General features: G+C 35.0%; 1 protein-coding gene and 1 long non-coding RNA gene across 2 annotated transcripts in view; one reads left to right on the top strand and one right to left on the bottom strand.

Moving 5' to 3' along the window:
- Positions 1-15,660, bottom strand: part of LOC309498394 (GTPase IMAP family member 8-like) — a 31,123-nt gene extending 15,463 nt beyond the window's left edge. Inside the window, exons 1-3 of the mRNA XM_082169104.1 lie at positions 15,577-15,660; positions 13,592-13,701; positions 1,569-2,231 (exon numbers count right to left, since the gene is read on the bottom strand). Of these exons, the coding sequence (XP_082025230.1) occupies positions 1,569-2,231; positions 13,592-13,625 (697 nt within the window). The 5' untranslated portion in view covers positions 13,626-13,701; positions 15,577-15,660. The remainder of the gene's footprint in view (positions 1-1,568; positions 2,232-13,591; positions 13,702-15,576) is intronic.
- Positions 2,771-5,891, top strand: LOC309503776. Its single transcript, XR_014207850.1, has 2 exons — positions 2,771-5,227; positions 5,319-5,891. It is a non-coding gene; the product is annotated as an uncharacterized lncRNA (long non-coding RNA).
- Positions 15,661-19,304: the final 3,644 nt, after the last annotated feature.

Below are 19,304 nucleotides of genomic sequence, written 5' to 3'. Positions count from 1 at the left end.
CATTAATATGCAGTGACAATGGCAGGTGTGCAAAGTACAATTATGCTTTTTTTTTTTTAGCACGAAAAGATGAGCGAGAAGGAGAAAATGTGCCTTCTACATCTGAGTCTGCTTCGGCTTACTATGAGGCGACAGCGAGAGAAGCGGCACCTGAGGTTTCTCAGAACACAGAACCACAACGGCCTATTTCATCACAGGAGTGTAGCGGTGAGACGCCCCTGCTGTCCTATAGTCTCATCATCGCAAAGAAGCTACTTCTCATGCATTGGAAAAATAAAGAAACACCCACCACAAAGATATGGCTTAGTGATCTTACTAACAAGAGAGAATAAAATATATCCCTATGGATAAACTCCCACACTTTGAAAAAGTGTGGTCACCTCTCATTCACTATCTCACACCTGGCAGTGGAAATTATTGTTTCCCTCTAATAATAAAGTAGTATTTAGACGGAAGGATAAGGCTGGGTAGGGTGGGAAAGAGGGATTATAATTTTTTTTTTTTTTTTTTTCTGTACTCTGTATATCTGTTGATTCTGTTCTTCTTTTACCATTGTTGTATGTTCTAAAAACAAAAAGAGGTGATATGTCCTAACTGCACACATTTCTATGTGGATATACATTATACCCTTGTGTATGATAATATAACGATGTGAATATGTGCTCTAATAAAAATATTTGAAACATAAAAGGTAATCCCTTTTGTTTTTCTGCTGAAACAGTGAAGTAAAAATGCTGTAATTTTATGCTGTATATTTGCTTTGAAATCTTTCCATGCTGTTTTTCAAACTTGAATTGGTGTATTCTCTGAACTGAGTATGATGGCATCATTGACACTTTATAATCGCCCTTGTAGACTCATGTAAAATGTAATAAACACCGCTATGTTGTAGGCTGTTATGTCTGTTCTGCTGAAACGGTGAAGTAAATATGCTGTTTTAAATGTGTGCAGGTGTTAAGATGTTTTATTTATAGGTGTTTCTAGGTGTTAAGCTTAGAGGCTTTTGCTTCTGAACTCTTCATATATATATATATATATATATATATATATATATATATATATATATATATATATATATATATATATATATATATTATATGTATATGTATATATACTGTATATATAAAATTCTGGCTATATATGTTGCCCCCTCATTTAAAGATGGGACCCCCAAAAACTAAAATTCTGGCTACGCCCCTGGTATTGCTCTGATCAGCTGATAGATATCTCTTCTCACATGGTGAGATCACTGTAAGATTAAATTGTTGACTGGGTAATCTCATTTAGTATTTATTAATTATCAAAAATAATATTGATTACTATTGTAAACAATTAGTACTGTGAATAATGTTGAATATTTTGTTAACATTAGTTAATAAGTGAAGTGTTAATGTATTTCTACTCATTTATCTTGCATTACTTCTTGCATATTTAGTTACCTATTAATGATAGACAATTATTGATTATTTACAGACACTTTGCCAGTTTTGGCATTAAAAATCACCAACTTTTTTTACATTTATCTATAAAAACATTTCTGATAGTATTTGTTACAGTAGAATACTTACTGTCATGTTTCTGAGAACTATTTTCATTTGTCAACTCTTTTTGGTTATCATATTTTCCAAATTTCTGGTTATCAAAACCTGTCGCTCTCTCTTTCGGTCTGACTGAATCTGATCTGATGAGTTCTTGATCCGCCGATGAGCTCTGTTGTGTCTCTTTAAATTCACTACGAGAGTTTATTTCATCCACTTTTTGAAGTAATTGAGAGTCTTGTGTATTTTGAAGTTGAAGACGACATCCACATTCTGTAGATATTTCTTGAATAAATTCATTTTCTTCAGATGTTAGTTCAGTGAGTGTCTCATCATCAGTAGTCAGAATCATTGTGCGCTTCATCGCCTGCTCACCAAAGTAGTTCAACACAGAAGTTAATCTTTCTCTATCTTTCTCATTAAAATCCTTATGCTGCAGCACCAGTATGATCACATGAGGTTCTGGACAAGACAACACTGATACTTTCTGTTTTATTTGTGATTTTGAGAGATTTGATTTGAGCAGTTGAGTTGTGTGGACTGTGATTTTTCTCCTCTCCACTATTTGAATGAACGTCTCTACATCAGGTTGTGGCGTTTTCTTTCCAAACACATTTTTATTCACGATGAAGTTTCCCACTCTGTTGGTTTCTGATGCGTTCTTCCCCACCAGGACAATCCTCAGATCACTCACTGAAACAAACGCAATGTTATCAAATGGCAGTTGTACAAACCTCATTGTATATTGAATCAAACAATCAACAACAACAGTTTTCTGAGAAAAAAAATATGAAAATGAAAAAATAGACTACGTCTAATTTGATTATTTAAGTTTTACAACATTTATCACATACTATGCAAGCTATCCATTACTGTAATATAAACACTCTTTATAATCATATGTTTTGTTTTAAGTACTGTTGGGACAATCAATAGGTGGACTTTGGTTTCCTACAAATAAATAAATCAACAGCTGTTAAGTATATCTGCATTATTATCCTTTTTGACTAAATTAAGTCAATGAGCCAAAAGTCAAAACGCACATTGCAAACTATACTTGTGTCTGTAATTTGATGGATACAATGACAACTTTTTGTATTTGTACTCAAATAAAGGTGCAATATTTATTAGGACAATAGTTTTGAGACAGTAATGCAAATACAGGTTGGCACCTCATATTTTGTACAGAATTTTTTGTAATTTATATAGAAAGTATATAAGATTCCCTTTGTTTTACTTGGTCTACTACTGTCTCAATTCGAATCAAATTTGATTAGATAGAAACCCTTTAAAAGCATTTATATGGTCACTGTGATTGCTGATGTAACAAACTTTCGCTGCAGTCAATGCCATGGTGTTTGGAAAACACTTCTTGAATGTGGTTGGCATAGTGGTCTTAATGGTTTATAAGACAGATAATCAGAGGGCGCAAGACCTCCTCCATTTTATCAATCCAGAATGATATAACCTTACTGGCAACACTCTGAGACACATGAAACTGTGCCTACCAAGGTCACCCAGCACACGATTTAAATTCAATTTTATCAGTGTCATTAGTATCTGGTCACGCACTGACAAAACAAAAGCCCTTTCAGCAAATCCATCTAAGGTGGAAACAAGAGAGTTGAAGGTTTCCAGTGAGACTCCAGTGTAGAGGAACGAATCGGCATCACTCTGAAGCATGGAGGAGCTGAAATCTTCAGTTTGTGTTGTGGCATCATTGGCCGTCTCGTCAACACCCTGCTGTTCACCATAGTTGTGGTCCCAAAGCGATGGATCTGCCCACTGGGTGGAAATAGTGCTGTATGATGGTTGTGGCACCTCAGGTATGCCCTCATCCTCCTGGTCTGTCACTTCTGCTGTTGCTGTAAAAAAAGAGCACATGGGCTACATGTTAAACTCTACAGTTTCTGTCCATGTTTCTCACACTGACAACATTACAGTAAAAGCTTATGATACATGTGGATGGAAGCTCTTCCTCGCTCATGCTAACGTGGCCCACATAACGACAGCAGCTAGCTCTACGATAGCCTTCAGTGCTGCAAAAAATGCTTTTCTTACTTAGTATTTTTGTCTTGTTTCCAGTCCAAATATCTACACATTTTTAAATCAAGATGCATTTACTAGGTAAAATGACATAAGATATTATGTCCTGTTTTCCTGGGGATTTAATAAAAATGAAGTGAGTTTTTGCTTAGAAAAAGCTGAATTATCTGCCAATGGGGTACGAAAAATAATGCTAATTCAAACAGAATTCAAACTTGTTTTAAGCAAAAATTTGTATTTATTTCCCCAGAAAAACAAGACTTAATATCTTATGTCATTTTACTCATCTAGTAAATGGATCTTGATTTAAGAAATGTTTGATATTTGAACTGGAAACAAGACAAAAATACAAAAAAGCATTGTTTTGCAGTGTAGCACTAAACCTAAAGTACATTCAATGGACAAAGGCATAAACCATTAATGGCCATGTTTTTAACACATTTACTTTATCCAGCGACATAATGGGCATATATTGTTCATAAAAATGTAGGTTAGACTGCCCACAGATAACACAAATATTTTTGTAGCAGGCCGGTGGAGCTTGTGAAAATGTAAACAACTGGAAGTAACTGTAAGCTAACTGACTAGGTTAGCTGTGAAGTGGTGCTATCGCTAACCAGCTACACAATTCAACATTAAAAGTGGCTTACCTGTCGCTTCGACACGTACAATTGTAGCCTATGTCTCTTCTTCACCACTGGTCTGTCATATCCAAGGTATAATTCCGGGTTGGGATGGTCATCCGTGAGGTCATCAAAAAAAATGGTGTGAACAGACATACACCTTTTTCTGTGGATGCTTCAGTTTTAGCGCAGCTAACCACTCTAAACATCTACTCTGGCATTTAATGTAACTGATACGGAGCCTGACATGGGCATTCTCTCCTTATCTTGTGCTCGAAGCCCTCAGTTTCTAAAAAGTTTTTTATCTTCTTTGAATTGTTAAAACAACCAATAACAGCACATGTGGAGCCTGAACTCATTCTCTCACTGCTAGTACAGGTAGTAGTTCTATTGCTACGAACCGGAAGTAGGCAATCAGAGTCATCGTCATGGCGGCGCACATTGTTTAGAGCAGAATAAGGTGGATATAGACTTTATGCGCCCGAGAAACAAGGGCGCCGCCATCTTTAAAATATTGTCTTTGAACTTCGCTCTGTATATTTCAATGAGATCACTGTCCAAGAGTAATTAGCTTTTGAAGTAGATTTAATCAATGTAAAGTTAACAAAACTTATCATGAGGATTGTAGTGTTTAAAGCAGATGTCTTAACAAATGTCAGTTTACCGTCAAGATTTTAAAACGAGCCGTTCATTATAGTTGCCGCAGTGCATAGTTGTCATTTTCCTTTTGTAAATATTTTTCTAGATGTTGTCCATGTTTTATTTCTCAATGACATGCAAGCAAACAACCAAATAAAGAATTTCAAGAAAAAAAAAAAAAAGGTATTCACTTCCTCCCTGTCACATGAGGCTGTCAACTTCCTACCCCTACTTCCAGGAAGCATGGCGAAGGCAAACCCTCCCAAAGAAAGGTCATTTTCATGTTACTAATAAGTATTTTTTGTTGACATATATATTTCTACATAATCATGAAGGTCTCTAGAATCATCCAAACAAAACTAATCTTACAAGAGATCTATAGTTTTTTGTATACTTAGTCAAAAGTCCAAGCGGCAACTATAGTTGCCGGTGGGCAAATGCCTTGTAAGTACATATATCATGGGAAAATGAGGTATACTGTGTTAATAGGTTAATAAATCAAGTTTATTGGTCTTGTTTAGTGCATAAACATAACTTAACCCTTTAAATGACATCTCTATATAGATATATGTTTTTCTTCATTCTATTTATTTGTATTTATTTATTTTCATTTAACTTTTTGATACACAATGCCCTGTTATGGCTGCACTTTGTTCTGCACTATGTTCCACAACTTTAACCCTTGTGCGCTGTTCGTTTGTGGTTTACAGTCAGGCTGTTTGGGGTCTGAGAGACCCCAGGCAACAAAATGTAATTTTGTAACAATATACAGTATATATTTTAAACAAATGTAATTTTACTCAGTTTATTAATGTTTTTACTCTACATTTGGACAGTTTTACTCCACAAAATGTTCAAAAAAAGAAAAGAAAAATTCTCCAAAAAGAAAAAAAAAATTAATAAAAGATTTGCCTTATAAAATACCCACATTTCTAACTTTCATTCATGGACATAACATGTATAATTTGACATGGTTTAGTGTAAGATTTTTGGCCACATCTTGGAAAATGCAGTTTTAAAAGTAAAAAAAAAAAAAAAAAAAAAATCACTTTAATCAGTAGATGGCTGCAGAGCTCTAAAAGTACTAAAAGTTTCAAACTAAAAGACATCTTTTCACAAGTTTTTCCAGTTAGATTCATATCTACATTTAATGGAATCACAATTATAACAATAAAAGTTACTTTTTGTCAAAGTTTGGCAGGTTTTGTACTGAAAAAAAATAATTTTTTCAATAATGTTACATTATGATTAGAATCAAACCTGATCAGGATGTTACAAAGAGAAAAGTTGGAGTTTTTAGAGTTTATAATTTATTTCAAACATCTGTTTTTCATATAATTCTACAAATTTAAAGTGTGCCACTTCATTTCTGTCTATGTGTGTTCTATGTTGTTTCTGTTTCTGTGGAATTTTGTCCATTGATCAAATTCATTTGATTCTAATCATAATAACATTACTGAAAAACAGATTTTTTTTTTCAGTACAAAAAGTGCCTAAACTTTGACAAAAAGTAACTTTTATTATTATAATTGTGATTTCATTATATGTAGATATGAATACAACTGGAAAAACTTGTGAAAAGATGTCTTTCACTTAGTCAAAAAGCAAATAGCAAATAGTGGTGCTCTGCAGCCATCTACTGGTTAAAGTGATAATTTGTTACTTTTAAAACAGCATTTTCCAAAAGATGGGCAAAAATCTTACACTAAACCATGTCAAATTATCCATGTTATCCCCATGAATGAAAGTTAGAAATGTGGGTCAAAAAGACCCTGAACAGCGCACAATGGTTAAGGCAAATGGATTTGTTGTTTGTTGTGTTTTCATATTCAAGATATTATAAGCTAGATGCAGTTTTTTTGGGTCTGCATCAAATGTTCTTCGACTTTTATACATAATAAATTTGTTTATGAATAAAGATTGATCTGTTGAAAGCAGTTATTTTGAGATAAATGCCAAATGTTCTCCTCCTATTCGTATTTTACATTGAAGGGGTGCATACAACATATTTGCCCACCGGCAACTATAGTTGCCGCACATTCAAATATGATTTTCAAGAAAGAAAAAAAAAACCTGGGGAAAATAAATGCAGAACATGTTCACATAGGACACTATTATTAACAGGATTATATGCATGAAATCATTCAGAAAAATTTGGGCACAAATGGGTTAATACACAAGATCACTGTGAAAATGCAGACTGGAAGACAAAAGACAAAGAGCGCAGCGCTAAAAAGGGGCGGAGCTTACTAGGAAAGTAGGCATAACGCACTATTAGTATGCGTACGTCCGAATCTCACGAGAAGTAGTACGTCACCCTGGTAATTCTCGCCTACTCTTTTATGATTCGTACATACTTTTTCGCTCGCCTACTGCTTTTCCCTACTATATAGGGAAGTATGCGGTTTCGAACGCAGCCATGCTGTGTGTTCCACGTGGAATAAAGACGCCAGTATCAGCCATTCCTTTTCTCTTTATTTGTTGTCTCTTGAACAATACAGTGGTCACATACAATGGTAGTGGAATTCAGAATACAAAGATACATTCATATATTGTTGCAAAGAAAAGTGATATTTAATGTCCCCAAAACATTTATATCTTAGACACAGAACTAGTTTAATCTAGTCATTTCTGATAGTGTTATTATTGCGGACTGTATTACATTAGTTTTGCATTAGACAGCCTACATTAGTTTGTGATGATTCTTCACTCTGTATGGTTTCATTGTAGCCTACAAGGATGGATTTAACTAATAAGCAAAGTAAACATCAAATGCCAACACCATCAAATATCCATAAGCCTATATATATGTGATGCGATCTGGGAAAACCCACCACATGGTGAAATTTTACCTATTACAGATTTTGATATCATATGGAAGCTGGTATCAAGCCCTTTCCAAATCTGTTTTTATTTTTATCATAGCTTGTTGGTAGCAAAAGTTATGTTTATCTGAAGTCGGCCGATCGCTATGATTTTCTGGAACGGAATTTTGAGAAAAACAGGTTTAATAACTGTCACCGTCGGGACGTCGCGCGATTGTTATAAAATTGCGTGACGTTATAGTTTAAACAGGATTGGTGCGAAATGCGCACTATACACATTCACTGTACATGTTATGTGGTTTATTTTAAAGGTAAACTATCTTTGTAGTGTTAAGACAAAGTGTTAACTATCTTTGTAGTATTAATTTCATTTGCCAGCAAGAAAGATAGTATCATATTTTAAATAATCTGTAATGTACCCCCCGCACCGACTACTTGGTATTACCCAACCCGCTTTCTCTACCAAGTTTGTTAACACTATTTTGCGCGGTCGCTAGGATGAATGGTTGGAGAAAGCGAGTAGGGGGAGGCTGCAGACCTGGAGCCGGTAGATCTACGCCCCAGGCAGTTTTACGCCCCAGGCAGTTTTACGCCCCTGCTGTTCCTGATGCGTCCAGTAGGGGGAGCTTGTACAGCGACATGAATTGAGGTATATTAAATAATCTGCTAAAGTTATTGTTGTTTAGCAACATAGACTGTAAAAAAAATGCAGTGATGCAACATTTATTATTTATAAACGATTAGCTTGATAGAGCTAGGTAGATATAAATTCATTTCTATATATCAATGGATGGCCTATAATTTATTTCGAGAGACAAAAAGTTCTGGACGGTCAGGTTGATGTTCTGTCTGGCTTAAACTTAGCTAAGTAACCACGTGTAAGTTTAGCTGCCCCTTGTCTTCTCTACTCACTTTCAAAATTAATTTTCTTTTGACTTTTCTTTTGTTGTCTGTCTTTATCTTGCGTGAGATGGCCTCTTCTGGAAAGACTCTGTTTACTCCTTTCTGGTTTGAGTTTCTTATAAATGAGATGATCTAACTATCTAATTCATATCTAAATATACATTTTTCTTAAAATAGCTTACTGATCTGGACTAAAATGTAGGCTGTGTGCACTTAATGTGGGATTTATCATACTCTGTCTTTACCAAGTTCTCTTTAACTTGCATGCATGTGTGTGTTTGATTTAGCTACTTAAGGAAATGAAAATCTCCCTCTCTCTCTCTAAACTTAAACTTGTATAATCTATAAACACCCATCTCTTTTTTTTAACTGCATTCCAAACCAATAGCTTCTCTAGTAAATAAATGACTTACAGAGACAATGTTTTTAATGTCATTTTCAATTTTCTCTGCACAGTCCATCATCAGTGGCCAAAAGAAATCAAAGTGTCTTGACACTTTTTACAAAAGTGTTCCACCAACAAGTGCCTGTGCCGTTGTACTTTGAAGATCAGGAGCAAATTGATGCAATCCACACTCACCTGATATACATTCTGGCCAGCACACTCACACACTCTGTGACAAGATCAAATTCACCATGGATGTCCTTTTTAAATTTTTTTAATGTTTAATTTATAAATTATTATGAAATACCCACAGATATAAAACTCAAATTAAAAAGGTAGTTTGTGTTCTCGTAACACTTTCTTTTGTCTGTGACTCTTATAGGGGGTCTACAGTGATTCTGCAGGGTCTCCAATAAGTCTTATAGTTGATCTCAGTTGCTTTGGTGCATTTCTCAGATCACAACTGAAATCACATCATCTTGTCACTTGTGCACATCATAAAAGCAATTTCTCATTATTTTATACAAATTGCAAATGCTTCGGTACATTCATGCAATTGATAATGTACAACTGTCTGCTGTTTCCTACATTATCAACTCTTTATGTCATGTTGATCAAAATATAGACCTATTATACTATTTCTCTGTTGAATTGTCATACTCAAAACATCTGCATTATTCCTTGCATAAGTCATTAAATGCAAAATGGTTGACTAGTTGTCATAAACTGTCAAGCATGTTTTCAATACATTTCTATTACACTTTTTTTCGTACAGTAAATGTGTCCTGAATTGATGAATTGGCAAAAAGCATTGGCAATTTGTTCAAAAGTAGTTATGAGAATTTCAGTAGTGATCTGAGAAATGTACCAAAGCAACTGTGATAAAAAATTAAGGATTCAGGAATTTTATACAAAATGTAACAGTGGGTCCTGCTGCGTGTGAATTTGACAAGATCAAATTCACCATGGATGTCCTTTTTAAAAATGTTTAATGTTTCATTTTTTTTTTTTTTTATCAGTGAGCAGAAGAACTTTGACAGGAGGATAGAAAAACAGTTAAAGAAGAGTGGCAAGCCATAGGGGAGTCATCTACAGGAGTCATCATAATTCATAAATGGTGTTGATAAATAATGTTTTTGTGAACAACAATATTGTCTCTTTCTTCTAAATGGCCCTTGGAATTTTAGAAAAGGGATAAATTGCGTTTGTCTTCATAAAATGCTATGTAGGACACTGTTTTGTAGCTGTATGACGACCAATAGTGAATAGTACAGCAGATATTTAATCGAGGATCCATATGATTACACAGTGCTGTATGTCTAATGGGCTAAATATGGTTAATATCTAAATGTAACTTTATATAAATTCACAACAACATATTTCACTCAGTCTCCTGTAGGCCTATAAAAACATACAGTGAATATTCTATATTCAATATTCAATTAACTATTCTACAGTAGGTCATATATAAATATTCTACAGTAGGTCATATATCATTACTTGTCATCTGATCCAACTGTGTGCATTATTAATTTTTTAATTCACAAAAATAGTCTTCTGTAGGCTGAATAAAACAAACTGAGTGAAGCCCAACTGAATATCTACAGATATTTTAATCCATAGTGCAGATCTACACTGTAACGTTTATATTTAGATTAACAAAAAACACAAAATTGGGCAAAGTCTATGAACGGGACGGTTATTAATGTGTAAGTTTTGAGCGCCGATTTAATGGTGTTATTTAGCAGTAGGCTATATCCTCCTACTGGACGCATCAGGAACAGCAGGGGCGTAAAACTGCCTGGGGCGTAAAACTGCCATGGGGCGTAGATCTACCGGCAGCCGGCTCCAGGTCTGCAGCCTCCCCATATAGGAGAAAGCTGACGGTGCATGCTAACGGATGGAAAGATGAAAAAGGACACTGAAAGGCAGCCAGACAACGATTTTTCATTGTTGGTCGACACAAGCCAAAAAGAGGAAAAATCCTGACCAAACGGAGGTAGCTGCTAACGTTACCCCTATTGCTAAGTTAGCTGTTAAAGCTGCCGTCGGCAAGTCTGGCAGATTGGGTCGATTAGCCAAAATTTTGAATGTTTACAACTCTCATGCCCCTCCCCACTACCAGCGAGCACCCTCCCATCGAGGTCGTGCTCGTCAGTGCATCACTGTGCGTGTGTACCTGATTTTCTGTGAACGTCCGTCTCTTCAGCATCTATCAACACCATGGACTCGGAGGCAGCCCTGGCTAATCTATCCATAGATAGCAATAACCGAGGAATTGGAAGCTTGTTAGTAGATTTTCTCTCCGCCATCACGCTTCATGCGAACTTCAGGCGTGGCGTGTGCATGTGATATTAACGTGCGCGACTCTAGCATGGGCGGACTCGGCGGACTCTCTCAAGCCGACGTGGGTGACCCCGATTCGGTTCGGAAGCAGCAGTCCCTCGGTCAACCGCAGCAAGACATAGGGGATATCACTCAGCGCGAGTGAGGGGGATCTGTGGCGTGTGCACGACCTGTGATTGACAGTCAGATATCACACCCCCCTGCGCTGATTGGACCTGATGAAGCGGGAGCGCTGGATTTTTGCTAAACAAATAACACGCTCCAGGTGGAGTTAGAAGCTCGGGTTTTTTTCTAAAACCACCTTATTTATGTTGTTCTGTCGGATTATAGTGTCGATTACACTGAATATGATCAAAAAAATGTTGCCGACGGCAGCTTTAAGTTAGCTCAGCGTTTCTCAAAGGGTGCGGGCGCGGCCCACTGGTGGGGAATAGAGACATGACAAGTGGGGCGCGACAAACAGGTTTTGTGCCCATCTTTTTAATTCCTTTATTTATTGACCATACACTCAAAACAAAACAAAGACACATTTAAATGTAAGCCTTGCTTAACCTTTTCACACGTAAGTTTACAAGTTTTTCAAGGCGACCGTTATTGATCGTAGTATCACTTTATGGTTTCCATGGAGACGCGTCATTCATTGCTTGTCACACCGCAGCCACAATAGCGCTGAATGACTGATGATCTGCTTTTATTTCCTTCTTTATTAAAAATTTCACAAATTTGTTAGCTATAGCAGGATATATCATATATTTCAATTGTCAAATATGTGCAAGTGGATGTGTTTTGTTGTTCAAACACCTTTATAACGATCGCGTTAGTTGGATTTTAGGTAACGTTATCTTATTAAAATATCTAAAAAAAAATACGTACATTATTAGGAATTTACCACCTCCGGCTCAATTTGAGATTATTATTTTTATTTTATTTTGTTCTTTTTGCATGGAGTTTGCAAAGTGACAAAATGAATCAAAGCACAACTAACGTTAGTCCACACTTTCTCAGTTTCTGAATTTGATGTTATCAGAGGCTAAATGCAAACACAATTTTTTTTTATCTACTTTTGAGTCTTATTTCATGCAAAGTGATAATATAATTGCACTTTCATTTTCTCTATTTGAAAGTTTTTAATGCTGTTATTTGATGTTAAGTTTTTAAAATGTGATGTTAATAAAATACATTTTAACAGTTAAACTTAAAGCCTAGTTTATTAACATTTTGTTGGGGTGATTGGGGACAGGTGGGGCTTGGAACCCTTATACCTCCTAAGTGGGGAATGGCAGAAAAAGTTTGAGAAACACTGAGTTTTGGTGATGCCCACCAATATGTGAAATCTGTTCAGAATAAAGGTGCAAGCTGCACTCCAGTCAGTGACCTGTATTGTGTAATGTTGAATTGTGCATAATACATTTGCTGCATGTAGGTGCCAATACAGTGATGCAGTTGATTAATCTTTAAGTTCTTTTTTTTTTTTTTTTTTTTTATAAGATATTGAACACACACAAAAAAAATCAATTAAATGGAAGCTGCCACTGCTGGCTAGTGCTTAAACACTTAATTTAACTACTGTGTGTCATTATGGCATAAATAGTCAAGTGAACAGCTGCATTTACGTTAAGTAGCCTAAATCAGTAAAAGTATCACAATGTATTTCTAATACAGGAACGGCAAATTAGCATGTTACCCAAGAAAATTATTCAATAAATTAATTAATTAATAAATATGCCGTGAGTTTAACCCCCCCAATGGTAGACCCAAAGTTACGCCCTTGAAGAGACGGACAGGTGTATGGGATATACGGCGATTGTTTTGTTTTTTTCACCTCTGCCGGGCGTTAGAGAAAATGGTCGCATATAATGCATAGAGAAAGAGAGTATTTTCAGCTTGACACTATAAATCGCTGTTTTTCTTCCCTAAACAAGGGAATTTTGCCATGATATTTTCAGAGATAAGAGAAAAGATGTTATAGAATAATAATTTAATGGAAAAAAAAATTTGACAAAAAAACTGACATTCAAACTATTTTCGAATTTACTGAAAACGGCCCAGTGCAATATCCGACGGGTTTTCCCAGATCGCATCACATATAAATTATTTTCAATTGCATTTTGCTTCTTCAAGATTTCATAGTTAAAACATGTTTTCAGATGTGAAGGTAAACACTTTACGTGAGCAAATTGAAAGTAAAACAGTATGAAATCTCTGGAGAAAATACACATGCATCTGTGTTGTTATACAATTATCTCGATCAACGTTAGTCTCATTATTGTTAAGGTAGAAAGTTACCTTTTGTCTCTGTTGTGGGGCTTGAGGTCGCCATGATTCAAGAGCAAATCACAGTGCAGTGTGTCTCCCGAATCCAGAGTCCCGAATCCCGCAGATAATGGCGATCACACCTGCGAACACAGGAAGTTATAAGAATTATTTCAAGAATAATTATAAGAAAAACATATAAAACATGCCATGAGAATCCGGGACCCATTACGGAGGAAAATAGGCTAATTACAGCCTAACTTTCCCTAGTGGAAAAAAAGTATACTTTATTGTATTTGAAATATATTCCCCTTTTCAATAGTACATTGCAAATATACTAACAAAAATTTTACTATCTTTTAATATATTAAAAGTATATTAGCATCATGTTTTTTACCTATTTTTACAATACAACTTTTAACGCACTTTAAAATAATTGTACTTTAGTATATTTTCTAAAAATATATTTAAAAACAAGCATACGTTTACCATATTTCTAAAAAGTGCACTATAAGTACATTGGTAATAAATATATGCTTAGTTACACTTTTAAGAAATAGGCTAAACACAAGCATACTTTTAATATATTTCTAACAAGTGCACTAGAAGTAAATTGGTAATAAATATATGCTTAATTTTAAGAAATATGCTAAAAACAAGCATACTTTTAACATATTTAATATTTCTGTTTTCAGACCAGCAGCCCATGGGCACACAGATGTGCGCAAATGGATTTGCTATTTAAACAACATGGCGCAGGATGTGAAAATGATACATGCGTCACATGCGTCCTGGCGCTGCGTTGGTACGGGTGTAAGATAAGGCAGTCTTGTCCCTCAACCTTTAACTCTGTGGATTTTGCTGTAATCTCGCATTCTAGTTATTTATCAACATTTTATTTAGGCGTAGGCTATACAATAGTGGTGTAGCCACGTGGGGGCCTGAGTGGGCCTAGAACTTGTGAAAACACCAGTGTTAACAATTATACACCACATATTTTACAAGAAAAGATATTCGTCAATGATGCTTAAAATTTCTGGCGCTTATTTGATCTTTAACGTTAATGCTTAATGTTGATTCAATATTACTCTTAATGTAAAAACACAACAATAATAAAATAGTACAATGACAAACTCATGATTATGTTCCGACATAGAACTTTCAATAACAAAAGGAATAAGACTGATGACATATACCCACATTGTAACAAAAATAAATTAAAGGTCTTTGGATTTTCTCATTAAAACACATCAACAACAAAATAGTACAATGAAAATTTTGCTTATATTAAACATCAAACTTAAACTAACAAAATTAATATGGATGATATGGTATACCCGTGTTGTTTGGATTTTACCCTTACAAAAAAAAAAAAAAAAATGTTGTAATTGGTTTATGGCCGAACACTGTGTAACACCAACTGTAGCGCCAAGCCCACCTCGGAAAAATACCGATGTCTGAACCTCGGGAACGTTAGTGGTGGGAACGGCCCTGCTCTCAACACTGAACACAGCCTTTTACACTGATTTGTTCCTGATACTGTTCTGTGACAAAACTTCACTAGTATCACTGCAGGTCATATAGTTATTAATTAAATTCATCATTAAACTAAACTTATGTCATATGTTACTGTCCCGAACAGTAACCGATTAACATAGACCCGAAATACGCCATTTTGAATTTAACATGGATGAAAGTGATTCTGGGATCGTCATATAATCGACATACATCTTTACAGACACCCACTGTATAAAGGTCCTAGATCACGTCATTTTCACAATTCACAACTTTCAAAACGTTTTTATTGTATATTTGTCTACTGAAAGTTTTTTGGAAAGACGTTTTGTCAGATAAATAATTGCCATAATGTTAAACAACAGTACAATCCATTGAACACACTGTAGGCCTTCTGTCCATCACAGCCTTTTCATTCATATCAAAAACTAAATATGGCTCTTCCCTCACTAAGGTCTTATTCATATAACAAACAATAATGTGTTTATATTTAAATGTGTTACCTTTATGTGGAAGTTTAGAAGTCATTCTTGGAAGTGTCTTTCCTCATTGCCTGTATGAGAGCAAGCTAAATCTGTATGTGCGGGAGGAGTCACTCATGATACAAAGGTTAAAAATCTTTTACTGTCTATCTTGAGCAACAGGTAAAAGTTCAAGATCATAAAGTCATAAAGTAAATTGCCACCATTGTTGAGATAAATGTGCTAATTTGTGATATCTCTGTGTTTCTACAAGACAGTGTAGTTCAGTTAATTTTGGTTATGCATGATTTTTATTTTTTTATTTTTTTAAATGAGTCATAATTTAATTGCTGTGGTTTCACAGTAGTACTAATGGAATAGTTTTGATTGAGGAATAAACTCTGAATGAGTGATAATTACTTCCTTAGTGAATGAACAGGCTATATGATGATTTTGTCATCATAATCAACATAACCGCAATCATTCACAAACTGTGAGTGTACACAAGTGTGATTTGCAAAAACACATCTCAAGCAGCAATAGAAAAACAAATGTTTTAGCATCAGCATCCCAACTAAAGCAAACACTGATCTCTATAATGGTAACTTCAAATCAAACATTTTCAATATAACATCTCAATAACAACTTCAAATTTTTATATGATAAGTGTAAAAGGAAGTCAGTTGTAGTTCTTGTGTTTCTCTATTTTCTGTTCCTCTTTCCTTCAGTGATTCTGCTTGTTAACAGCAGGTGTTCATCATTAATGCTCAACAATCACTTACATATTCCCTTAATTATCTCACTGCAACACTGCGTCAATTAGGGCTGGGCGATTTAAATCGCGATATTGTTATGCGCATCTTGTCAGTAAAGCCGGTTCCTTGATTAGTAGTAAATTTAAACTTTCTGACTTCGATTTATGTTGTTGGTTACAGCATAACTGTGATTCTGCATAAATGCCCAGAATTTTGATATAATATAAAGGATTTCTTAAAAGTTGTTTAAAAATAAAATCATTCTTTTAGGCACACACAGAAGTCAAGATTCAGTCTATGCATCTCAACAATGGTGAGGAGCAGAATATTCAGTCAGGAAAAGTAAATTACATAGACAATTCAGATCATAATTTATTCATACCGCAATGCATGATGGGAGCCATTAATGAGTTGTGATTGGTGGCAGCCACTGCAACATGCTTTATTATTGTCACCACAACTGCTGCTAACAAGTTAAACCAAACTATCTCAATAAGTTTCCTTTTTCAGATCACAGCATGATTGTCAAAACATAACCAACACTATAAGATAACATTTTACTGTGTTCATATAACTGTAATAAATCAATAACAGCAGTCAAACAACAGTAAATATTAAAGTAAACATATAATGGTCAAGAGCCCAACTAAAGCAAACACCCATCACCTTAATGGTAACTTACAATTTGTGATTTTCTCCTTCAGTGATTCCGCTTGTTAACATCAGGTGTCTTCAATAATGCTCAATCATCACTAAATTAATCACTTAATTATCTCATCAGCCCTAAATGCCGCTCCATCTGAAAGCAGGTGATGGTGATTTACTACTAATCAAGGAACCGGCTTTACTGACGAGATGCGCATAACAATATTGCGATTTAAATCGCCCAGCCCTAGCGTCAATGTTACTTTTTACTCTTTGTAGTGTGTATTTTCCTGTGGGGTTGAAAGGGTTAACAGTGTAAGATAAAACGACCAGTGGAAATCTTTTTATTTATAAAAGTTTTTTAGTGGTCTCAAATGAAAGAAGTTCACAGTAAAACTTTACTCACATTATTAATGCATTATACATTTTAGTTAATACATTTAAATGAGAGATAGTCAATTTAAGGCAGTTGGTTTCTGCAAGTGAAGTTAGTTTTAATTTAGTGCATTCTTACAGTAAATAACTGTACAATTAACACCAGTACAACAGTCTTGTCAGTATTTTACTGTAACAAAAACTTGGTAAGGTCTAACACTGTGGGGACGTAGGTATACGGATGTAAATGGTTCAAGTATATTGTATTTATCTATATATCTATATCTATAAATACAGTACATATATATATATATATATATATATATATATATAGGTCTATATTGTCTAATTTATCATTGTAGCCTTATTTAAGTTGATTTTCTGTATACTGTGTATTTATTTTTGGACTAATAGTGGTTAATAAAGTCCAATAATGGTATGAGAGAGGTAATGTCAGTGGTAATATCATTGTGTTCTTGTTGGTCAGTGTTAGAGGATCTGTGTAACAGCTAAGGCTTAGCCTGACAGTTAGCCTGCCCTGGACCAGGCTAGTTTCCCAGCATAAGTGTAGTACCCCAGAGTGCAGTCTGGACGATGGGGCGGGGTGACACTTTTAGGCGGGGCGACACGTGTCGCTCCGCCCACACCCAATTTAATTGGTTTATAATACCGCAATCTTATTGGTGTAGACGATTCAGGTCTGAGCATGCGCATTCCTTGAAGTACGATTTTATGAATGATTTGGCCGTATTAAAGAAATATTCAATGCTAACTTTAATCGTAGGCTATATGTCTATCTTGTCGGTTTACCATGGTAATTTTAGTTAAGATCTATTGACAAATTTTTTATTGTACTTAAGAAACAGAATGGATGAAGTTATTGTTTAAAAACGAATACTTCAAGGAGATGTTTTACAAACTCGGGATTTTACGCAAAGGATGATAATTCACTGTAAGAATGTAAAAGCAGCTGATTTTAATTTTTAAATCACGACCGTTTTTGTTGTCATTTTTTTAACGAGATGTTGTCCAATGTGTGCATTATTTGGTAGGCTACAAAGTGCAAATAAAATGTTTAATGGCAAACTCACGTTTCTTTGTTAATAAAATGAGGGCCTGTTGGTGCTGTAAATCCCTATGTTATAGTTTTAAAGATTCATGTTTTCTATAAGTGTCAACCGTAGGCTACTTCGATGCTGTTAATGTGACATCAGGCCATTGGGTTTTGTGCGTTGGCTACAATATAATTAAAACCGTGTAGTGCTGAAATGTGAAAATAAATAAATAAATAAATAAATATGTATTTACTAAAACAGATATATTATATCGATTTGTGCTTGTATACTTTTTGGTAGGCTAGCCTATTATTGTCTTGTTTGTCACTGTGGTTTTGCTTTAAAATAAAATAAAACACACTTTCGGATTTATCCGATGCTTTACTGAAATACAGTGAATTATCATCATTTGTGTAAAATCCCGAGTTTGTGTTTATTCACTGATCCTAATGGAAAAACGAAGAAGCATTTACGAATGATTTAAAATTCCGGAGCCCTGCATGACATGCGGAAAAATATTGTCTAGCTATCAGCCTATAGAAATTATCTCTCCTTTGATAGCCTATGCTATGCCAGTAATTTCATGCTTTCATGATCATTGCTCACGAAAAGGGGCACTGACTTATCTGCAGGGTAAATAAAAGCTAAATCTCAGTAATTTATCAGCAACATATTTCGTGATATTGCCTAGCCCTAAAACTGCTCAATATTAGCCTAAAGCTTACAATAGGATTTCTTGTAAAGCTGCTTGAGACGATGTGAATTGAGCGCTATACGAATACATTTTGACAGTAAACTTCATCTAACTTGAATCGTAAATTCAGCAAAATATTATCCAATTGATCATTAGGCTACTGAAATCGGAAATCCCCATGGTTATCATCACTTAAAGCTGCCGTCGGCAACATTTTTTTGATCATATTCAGTGTAATCGACACTA

The sequence above is a fragment of the Leuciscus leuciscus genome (genome assembly GCF_965113295.1).
Source record: "Leuciscus leuciscus genome assembly, chromosome: 1".
In the NCBI taxonomy this organism is placed as follows: Eukaryota; Metazoa; Chordata; class Actinopteri; order Cypriniformes; family Leuciscidae; genus Leuciscus; species Leuciscus leuciscus.
The sequence above is the reverse complement of the archived record's forward strand: the minus strand, read 5'-3'. Positions and strand labels throughout refer to the sequence as shown.